Raw genomic sequence first — 9,435 nt, forward strand, 5'->3', positions numbered from 1 at the left:
GACTCCTCCCGCAGCTGGCTTTTGAGTTGGGTCCCTTGTCACTGGAGGGAGTGAAAGGGCTTGGGCTTTGGGGTCCCAACAGGGCTGGTCCCACGGTTGACCCTGACTCTCAGCGCTCTCTCTGAACTTGAACTTCCTCCACTGCCCCCTCCATGGCTAAGGTGAGGAGCGACGTCCCTCTCCCGTCCCCACCTCTAATGTGCAGCTAACGGTGGTGCCCAGACGGAGGGTCCCGGATGGAGGTGGTAGGGACCCACGGGGTGGCCCCGGAGGTGACCTTGCTGGGGTTCTCCCCACCCCTGGCCACTCCAGGAGCCAGCGAGGCACAGACATGAGAAGGACAGAGGGCTGTTTTCAGAAACCCTTCTGCAGGGCGGGGGAGCTCTTTACTGAGGTGATGAGGGCGTCTAGTTGTCGGGCATCATGACGAGGCGGGGGACCTTCGCCGTGGTCAGATAGGGGGACAGGGCGGAGCTGGCGTAACTCACGCTGTTGGGGCCAGTGGTGGGCGTGTTGATGGGGCTGGCGGCAGAGGGCGGGGAGAGGGTGGTCAGCACCACGCCCCCCTCGTCCAGGGAGCGCTTGTAGGGGACCGGAGCGTCATTGCGGAGGTCCTGGAAGGCCAGGTAGGCCTGGAATATCTGTGGGCAGAGAAGGGGCGCTGAAGGCTGGGCCGGAGAAAGAGGGACGGGGCCGGGGCCTGGCCTGGGAGGGAGATGCAGGGCGCAGCTGTGCCCACTGCTCACTCGTCACCCAGCTCAGCGGCCACCCACAAAGGCCTCAGGCAGGCGGGCGTCTGCTCTCCGATTTGCCTGGGAGCCAGGGAAGGGGCCAGGGAGGCCCAGGGAGCCGCGTGAGCGGGAGGATGGTCCAGCCCTCCCACCCTGCCCCGCAGAGGGTGCCCGTGAGGGGCTCATCCTCACCCAGATGGGGACGGAGAAGAAAGCGAAGGCGATGGAGGCCTTGGCGCTGCTGTTCCCCAGGAGGAACTGTTTGGGCGGCGAACGGTGCCACTGGTTGGCCAGGAAGCAGAAACCCAGGAACCAGGTGCCTGCCCAGAGGACTGGGGGAGCAGGAGAGAAGAAAGGGGGCGGGGAGAGAGGTTCAGGAAGGGCTGCTGGGCCTGGAAAGGGCCTCTCCCTCCAGCCTCTGTAAGGTGTGCTGCTGGAGTGGAGCTGCACTGCCCACGGCCACAGGTGGCTGTTTACATTTCAATCAGTTCAAATAAAATGCAAAATAATTCAGCTCCGCCCGGCCAGTGTGGCTCAGTGGTTTGAGCATCGCCCCACGAACCAGGAGGTCTCGGTTCGATTCCAGGTCAAGGGCACAGGCCCAGGTTTTGGGCTTGATCCCCAGTAGGGGGCATGCAGGGGGCAGCCGATCAATGATTCTCATCATTGATGTTTCTATCTCTCTCCTTCTCCCCTCTTCTCTGAAATCAATAAAAACATATTTTTAAAAAATTCAGCCCCAGGGTCCCACTTCAAGAGCCGGTGGCTCCTGTATGGGAAGCGCAGGTACCAAACGCCCCCCCCTCACAGGAGGTTCTCTCGGGGGGCATGGACTCAGTGCCCACCGAGGGCCCTCCCAGCCCTGCGATGCTGGGACTGGCCCTGAGCAGAGGAAGAGGGAGGGGAGAGGGAGGTGGGGGGGGAGGAGGAGGAGGAGGAGGAGGAGGAGGAGGAGGAGGGAGGAGGGGAGCAGAGGGCAGTTTCTAGAATTGGCCCGGGGATCAGAAGAACTGACCCTTACGTTGAGTCTAAAGGACAGAGTAATAATTCCCAGGGGAGGGAACTGCAGGTGCCAGTGAGCGTGAGAAGGGAGGGACAGCGCTTTGGGTTCCACGTGGCCGGCTGGGCGGGGGCGGGCGGGGGGCTGTGGGCGGTGGCCCCGGCTCACCGGCCAGGATGAAGTCCAGGAGCTGGAAGGCCGTCCGGAAGCGGGTGCAGGCGATGTGGCCCTCGTGGGCGTCCAGGGCCAGGAAGGCCAGGCAGCTGAGCAGGGCCAGGAAGCCGGCCCCCACGGCGAAGCTGCAGGCCACGTTGTTGCTGTTGAGGACACAGCGGAGCTGCGAAGAGTCCGTCTTGTTCTGGTAGCCATCGGTCAGCAGGGAGGAGAAGACGATGAGGGCGAAGATCTGTGGATGCGGGGACGGGCCCCAGGGCCCTGAGTGGCGCTCAGCCTCTCCCCCAACCCTCCTGTGCCCCCCTGGACTCCCCATCTGGAGGCGGGACCCTGCCATCCACCGGGGGAAGTTCTGGCCCCTCCCTCGCGCCCAGTCCTCAGAGCCTCCAAGCCCTGTGCCTGCTGTTGGGCCTCAACCACCTTCCCATCCTCCCAGCTCCGGCCTCCTCTCCCCCTGGGCCCTCGCCACAGTCCGTGAGGCCCAGCCTGGTCTGTGCTCCCCCCACTCACCTGGCCTCACCTGCTCCCCTCCCGTCACCCCAAGCTGGTACCTTGCCACCAAACCCAGGTGCCAACATCAAATGCTTCGCCCAGTGCCCGCCTGGACGGACGCAGCAGCAGCTCAGTGTTGGCGGCTCAATGATTCTCTGCCTCCGGCTCTTCCCTCGGCCTGCAACTCCCTCCTCCCGCCCAGCCTGGCTAATCCCTATTCAGTTTTTTATTTATTTTTAAAAATATATATATATTTTATTGATTTTTCTACCAAGAGGAAGGGAGAGGGACAGAGAGCTAGAAACATCAATGAGAGAGAAACATCACAAGGCACATGCCCTTGACTGGAATCGAACCTGGGACCCTTCAGTCTGCAGGCCGACGCTCTATCCACTGAGCCAGACCGGTTAGGGCCCTATTCAGTTTTTTAAAATAAATTTACGAGATATTCCCAAAATACAGACAAGTATGGAGAGAAATGTCACCAGCACCCGGGACCTAACAAACAGGAACATGTCCTTTCTTTTTCTGGTTTGTTTAGCACAATGGTCTGCGTCCACGCTCGTCTTCCGAGAGGTGTTTATTAAGCGCCACTGGAGTGCTCCCCACGCCCCACCCCCGGATGTGGGTCCTTCCAACAGCCTCGATTCTCAGGTGATGGAACTGAGGCACAGAGAGGCGAGGAGTCACCCAAAGCCACCCAGTTAGCAGGGGGCCGTGCTGGGTTCGGACCGAGCTGTCCGGCGCCCGAGTCTGCCTCAGCCCCCTGCTCTATGGCCTCCAGCCGGACCAGGTGCCTGAGGGCAGAGGTTCCTCTCAATGCCGCTCAGTGAAAACTCTAAGTCCCAATTATTTGTCCCAGACAGTCGCACTGCAGCGTGGGGAGGTCCGCACCCGGTATGGAAGGAACCGGGGTGCTATGGGGTGGGTGCTATGGGGTTGGGGCGGGGGAATCGATCCAGGAAGGCGGCCTGGATGAGGCAACGGCTGTGAGGAGTGACGCAGGCTGGGAAAGGCGGGGGGAGGGGGGGTGGGGACGTTGCCTGGGGGGCAATAGGGAGCCACAGCAGGGCGCTGGGGAGCAGAGGGGCCGGGGCAGCTCCGGGTGCATGAAGGCCCCTTTGGGGCCGTGTAGAGATGGACTGGAGGGGGTGAGAGTAGAGATTGCAGGCTGGGAGGTGCCTGGGGCCTGGGAGGAGGAAATAGAATGAGATCTGAACTGCATCTTAAAGAATGAGGACTTCTCCAGGCAGACAGAGGAGGAAGGGCATTCCAGGCGGGACGAACCGTGTGTGCTCAAGCCAGCTGCTGCAGAGCGGGGCCCTTCAGGGACTGGAGAGAAATTGCATAAGGAGGAGCCGGTGTGAGGAGGCTGGAAAAGTGGGCGGGGGCCCAGGCTCAAAGGTTGAACACCAGGCGGAGGGGTCTGGTACTGGGAGCCGTGGAAAGTGAAACTTCTTACTTGGATTTGATTACATGCAGGGAGAGGTTCTGAGCAGAGGATGGCCAGGGTCAGGGTCATGATGGTTCGGAGGGCGAGAGGCAAGAAGCCTACAGATCAGAGACCGGTGGGAAGACCCGGGCACGGAGTGCCGAGGACTGAGCTGAGGTTGGGGCTCTGAGGAATCCAGTGATAGGACCTAAATCAGGAGTTGGGGATTGACTGACGTGGCAGTGCTGGCTGGGACCAGAGCCAGGGGAGGGTGGGGTAGGGGAATCCATTTAAAAAAAATGTTTTTATTGTTTTCAGAGAGGAAGGGAGGAAGGGAGGGAGAGGGAGAGAGAAACATCAATGAGGAGAAAGAATCACTGATCAGCTGCCTTCTGCATACCCCCTACTGGGGATGGAGCCCACAACCCCGGCATGTGCCCTGACCGGGAATCGAACTGGGGACCTCCTGGTTCATAGGTCGACGTTTGACCACTGAGCCACACCAGCCGGGAGGGGGAATCCGTTTGGATTTGAACTCCTTCTGGGCAGGTCCACGGGGGACCCTTCTATCCTGAGCACCAAGCACCAGCATGCACCTCAGCCAATTGTGAGAAAGGGAATGACCTTGGGCCTTTCTTCTGTGCTCTTGCCCTGACCTTCAGAGTGGGGACTAGGGAGGCAACGGATGGACCCCTGAACTCTCAGCCTCTGTTCCTCCTCTCCGAGCCTTTGTCTTGCCTTCTCTGAATAACAATAATGACAACAATCATGTCAACGACAGTGAGTCCCCCTTTCTGTCCAGCGCGGCGGCACTGACTAAGGGTGTTTGCCTCCATCTGCTTCGGGATGGAGAACCGAGTCCATAAGGGGCGTCTTGCCTGATGGTCCGGGCCAGGGCCAGGTCAAGGACCAGCAGGCCCATCGATCATGTCGGAGCCTGTATCCGTGTTACCTGCCTCACCGCCCCGAAGGCTCCCGCCAGCCCCACATGCTAGCTGTTACCAAGCCATCCCTGCTTCACAGGTGATGAATCGAAGCCGTGAGGGTGGCGTGCAAAGAGCCAGACACGGCCGACGCTGCCAGCTGCGTGGCCTTGGGCAAACCCCTCACTTCTCGGAGCCTCAGTTTCCCAGTCCGTCTCCGTGCTGTGAGGAGGGGGTGGGCGGGGGTGGGGGCCTGGCCCTCGTGATGGTTCTCGGGAATCACCCAGGGAGGGGACCAAGTGTCCTCCCAAGGTCAGTCCGTGGAGATCCAGCCCTCCTGACTTCTAGCTGGCGGCGGGGGAGGGGGGGGCTTGTCCATCCACTGACCCCCCCAAACCCTGGGCTGTGGCACTGGAGACGTGGGGAGGTGGCTCTGCCGGGCCGGAGGGACCCGAGCTCTCGGAAGCCCGAGTCCAAACCTCCTTCCGCGCCCTCTCTGGCCGGTCCCCGGGGAGGGAGCAAAGATTCATCAGTTAAGGCAGCAGCTGGCAGGCGGCAGCCAAGACAAGCGCCAGCTGCCCAGAGAGTCCCTCCTGAGGAGCCAGGCCAGGGGGGAAGGAGGAGAGCTGGGAGGGAGGGAGGGTGATGCAGGCAGCGGGCAAAGTCTGTGACCGAACCTTCTGGCCAGCAGCCCTTCTCCCCCCCCACACCCTGCCTACACCAGTCCGCACCAGCTGGGCCTCCTCCTCCCTCGCCACCCGCCCTTCCTCCTGGAGTTTGGAGCGTGCGGATCCTCTCACCAGCTGCGTGATGTCCTTGGGCAAGTCGCTCAATCTCCGTGGGCCTCAGTTTCCCCTGGGGTCAGCCAGGGGTCATAACGCCCTGGAACTAGGAGGTGGGGTTCGTAGTTCCCCTCTTCCCCTGGCCGAGAGCGGCAGTGGACACAGTCCCCATCACCCTAGGGCCCCCCCCCCCAAAAAAAAACTCCTCGCTCTCCTCGCTCACAAGTAATACTTTGTCCCAATAACAATCGCTATTTGACGAAAGCTGACCACGTGCGGGCCTGTGCTTATCAGTTTAGGGACATTAACCGGTTTCGTTTCCACCGAGGTCCTTCCCGTGAGCCGATAGCAGGGCCCACGTCTTAGCCACGAGGGAGCAGAGGTTCAGAGAAATCAAGCGCTTGCTCAAGGTCACACAGGCCGAGGTGACTCAGGACGTTATCAAACAGGACCGGGTGCTTTTGAGAATAAAAGGGGGTGCTGTGGATCCTGACACCAGGCACACGGGGGCGTGCGTCACCCTCCGTGGACCTGCAGGGGACCCAGCCGGGACGCCAAGCCGGGCCTGCGGGCTCTTCCGACCACAGGCTCCGGAAGGGACCGCAAGGGGAGGCTCTAGGTTAGGTCCCTGGGGTTGATCCAGGGCCCCCCACCTGCTCCCATGACCCCGATCGTGTCTCACCACCCCCCTGGGCCTCAGTTTCCAGCTCTGTCAGAGGAGAGGAACAGAGAGGGGCAGTGACTGGCCCCAGGCCACACAGCAGAGTTTGGGCTGAATGCGGATTTGGGCCCAGGTGTCTCGACACTTCAGGAACGGGGTGCGGATTAAACGCAGGCCCTTAAAGCCCTTGCCTGGTGCCGTGCCTGGCACAGTGCCCGCCCAGCACTGGTGTCTCGGGTCCACGTGACACACTCTCTTTCCGCCACTCCCTTCCCCGAGGCCCCAGTACCTGTCCCTCTCCTCGTCCCTCGACTGAAAGGTGGAGAATGAACAGGCATTTGCACCTGGCAGACCACGGCCAACACCGGGGCCATGATGGAAATGTCCTCCATCTGCCCAGGATGCCAGCCACCAGCCCCCTGTGCCTGTGGGGCATCTGAAATGTGGCCCCTGTGACTGAGGAACAGGAATTTGATTTTAATTAGTTTAAGTTGAAATAGTCACATGGGCCCTAGCTGGTGTTGCTCAGTGGATAGAGCGTGGGCCTGCGATTCTGGTCAAGGGCACATGCCCAGGTTGCGGGCTCGATCCCCAGTAGGGGGCGTGCAGGAGGCAGCCAATCAATGATTTCTTATCATCATTGATGTTTCTATCTCTCTCTCTCTCCCTCTGAAATCAATAAAAGTATATTAAAAAAAAACAAACAAAACAAAAAACCCCAAAACAAAAATGATTCAACTTCTCTGATCCTCGGTTTTCTTATCTCAAAAATGGGGCTCGTGCCCTGGCCGGTTTGGCTCAGTGGATAGAGCGTCGGCCTGCGGACTGAAGGGTCCCAGGTTCGGTTCCGGTCAAGGGCATGTACCTTGGTTTCAGGCACATCCCCAGTAGGGGGTGTGCAGGAGGCAGCTGATCGATGTTTCTAACTCTCTATCCCTCTCTCTTCCTCTCTATAAAAAATCAATAAAATATATTAAAAAAATAAATCCTATCTAATAATAGACAAACATGGTAATTGACCATACCTTCGCTACGCCTCCCATTGGCTAATCAACGCAATATGCAAATTAACTGCCAACAAAGATGGAGGTTAATTTGCATACTGCAGGCAGGGCGAGACAGTGCCATCCCGCCTGCCCTGCCGCCATCTGGGCCTGCTATCTGTGACCCAGGGCGGCAGGCGTCTGTGTGCGACCCGACTCTGGGCGGCTGGGCGGTGCAGCAGCGATTGGCCAGCCCACCCAGGTGTCCAATGTGCGACCCACCTGGGGTGTCCCGTGTGCAACCTGACCCAGGGCGGCGCCCCAACCCCCGGATTGGCCTTGTTGTGTGTGTGACCCGGGAGGCAGGGCAGGCACCGAGGGATCGGGCCTGCCATCTGCCACCCGGGAGCGGGCCTAAGCCAGCAGGTGGTTATCTCCCGAGGGGTCCCAGACTGTGAGAGGGCACAAGTGGGGCTGAGGGACATCCCCCCACCTCCCCTCCCCTGCCAGTGCACAAATTTTTGTGCACCGGGCCTCTAGTCCTATATAATAAAAGGCTAATATGCAAACAGACCAAAAGGCGGAACAACCAAACAACTGGTTGCTATGATGTGCGCTGGCCACCAGGGGGCGTGCACAGAACATGGAGGGCGCCAGACCAAGGTGGGGTGCCGGTTGCTCTCATTGGGGCAAGGCTCTGGTGGTCACTAAAAATTCCTTGCTCCCACATGCCGCGGTCTGCCCAGCGCTCACACCTGCTGCTGCCCCAATTGCCCCTCAGGGCTTTTCCACCTCCCCCTGCTCCTGAGGGATGACTGGGGCTGGAAGCCACAGCTCTCACCCACTGCTGGTGCCCGGTGCCAGTCTGATCGCTGACTCCATCAGTGGATGTGAGTGGTGGCTGCTGCCCCGATCACCTCTGAGGGCTTCTCCACCTCCTCCTGCTCCTGAGGAGCGATCAGGGCAGCAGCCGCCGCTCACACCCGCTGCTGGCGCTGGCCCCAACCGCTCCATGCTGTCAGCGGGTGCAAGCAGGGCTGGCAGGAGCGGGGCTGCCGGCAGACAGGATGCCGGGGGGTGTGGAGGAGGGGCCGAGACCCACCCCTGTGCCCGCCGCAGCCTCCAGCTCACAGTTCCTTTCAAGGTGCAGGAATTTGTGCACCGGGCCCCTAGTCTATATACTAGAGGCCCGATGCACGAAATTCGTGCAAGAGTAGGCCTTCCTGCCCTAGCCAGTGTGGCTCAGTGGATAGAACGTTGGCCTGAGGACTGGAGGGTCCCAGGTTCGATTCCAGTCAAGGGCATGGACCTTGGTTGCAGGCACATCCCCAGTAGGGGGCGTGCAGGAGGCAGCTGATCGATGTTTCTCTCTCATCGATGTTTCTAACTATCCCTCTCCCTTCCTCTCTATAAAAAAAAAAATCAATAAAATATATATATTTTTAAAAAAGAGTAGGCCTTCCTTCCCCCGGCTGCCAGCACCAGGCTTCTCTCACAGCCCGGTCCGGTCTAATTAGCATATTGTGCTTTTATTATTACAGATATATATTTTTTTAACGAGGCTCCCAGCACCTGCTCAGCAGGACGGTTTCCTCCGTGAGAGCAGGACGTGCCCGGAACAGCTGGGCAGGTGCTCAGAAAGGTGACCCCGTTATCAGCTGCCTCGGCCCCTCCGTGTCTGCGGGGGGAGCCCCGCTTCCCGCCCCCACGGCCGCCGGCCCGGGGGCTCACCCCTGCGAAGATCCTCGTCACCGTCTTGGGCCGCTTCAGGAACTGCACGGCCTCACTGTCCGCCAGGTCCTGCAGGCTCTCGGGGATGTGCATGGCTGCCGCTTGGCTCCCCGGGCCCGGGGCGGCGGGCGCGGGGGGGCTCTGCTGGCTTCCAGGGGCTTCGGGCTCCCCCTGGGGCTCGGCTGCTCGGCGACAAGATGGGTGGGGGGCGGTCAGGGCCAGAGGCATGGGCGAGGGGCCGTCTGGGGGTCCCCGGAAGGGGGTTGCTGGGGTGCAGGGTTCTTAGGAGTTGGGGGACGGGGTGAAAGGGCTGCTGGGGGGTTCTCAGAGCTGGGGGTGTCGGGTGAGAGTTTTGCCGAGGACCCCATGAGTTTGGGTGCAGGGTAAGGGGGTCCTGAGGATTCTAGAGGCAGGGGCACCAGGGGAGGGGGCATGGGGGGGCACAGGGAGGGGGTGCTGGTGAGGAAATCCCAGGCAGGGAGAGGGGTGGACAGAGGGCTGGGTATTGGGGTCACATCATGGACAC

At 60.6% G+C, this 9,435-nt stretch overlaps 1 protein-coding gene across 1 annotated transcript; it reads right to left on the reverse strand.

Annotated features, from left to right (window-relative positions):
* Window positions 1-407: 407 nt before the first annotated feature.
* Window positions 408-9,002, reverse strand: SYNGR4 (synaptogyrin 4). The gene is made up of 4 exons (XM_070401817.1): window positions 8,910-9,002; window positions 1,900-2,137; window positions 924-1,063; window positions 408-641 (listed from the first exon to the last, which is right to left on the reverse strand). Exons 1-4 carry the CDS (start codon window positions 9,000-9,002, stop codon window positions 408-410), a joined length of 705 nt encoding a protein of 234 aa, XP_070257918.1.
* Window positions 9,003-9,435: the final 433 nt, after the last annotated feature.

The sequence above is a fragment of the Myotis yumanensis genome, unplaced genomic scaffold (assembly GCF_028538775.1).
Source record: "Myotis yumanensis isolate MYYU_CA2020_CCGP unplaced genomic scaffold, mMyoYum1.0.hap1 SCAF_23, whole genome shotgun sequence".
Classification (NCBI taxonomy): domain Eukaryota; kingdom Metazoa; phylum Chordata; class Mammalia; order Chiroptera; family Vespertilionidae; genus Myotis; species Myotis yumanensis.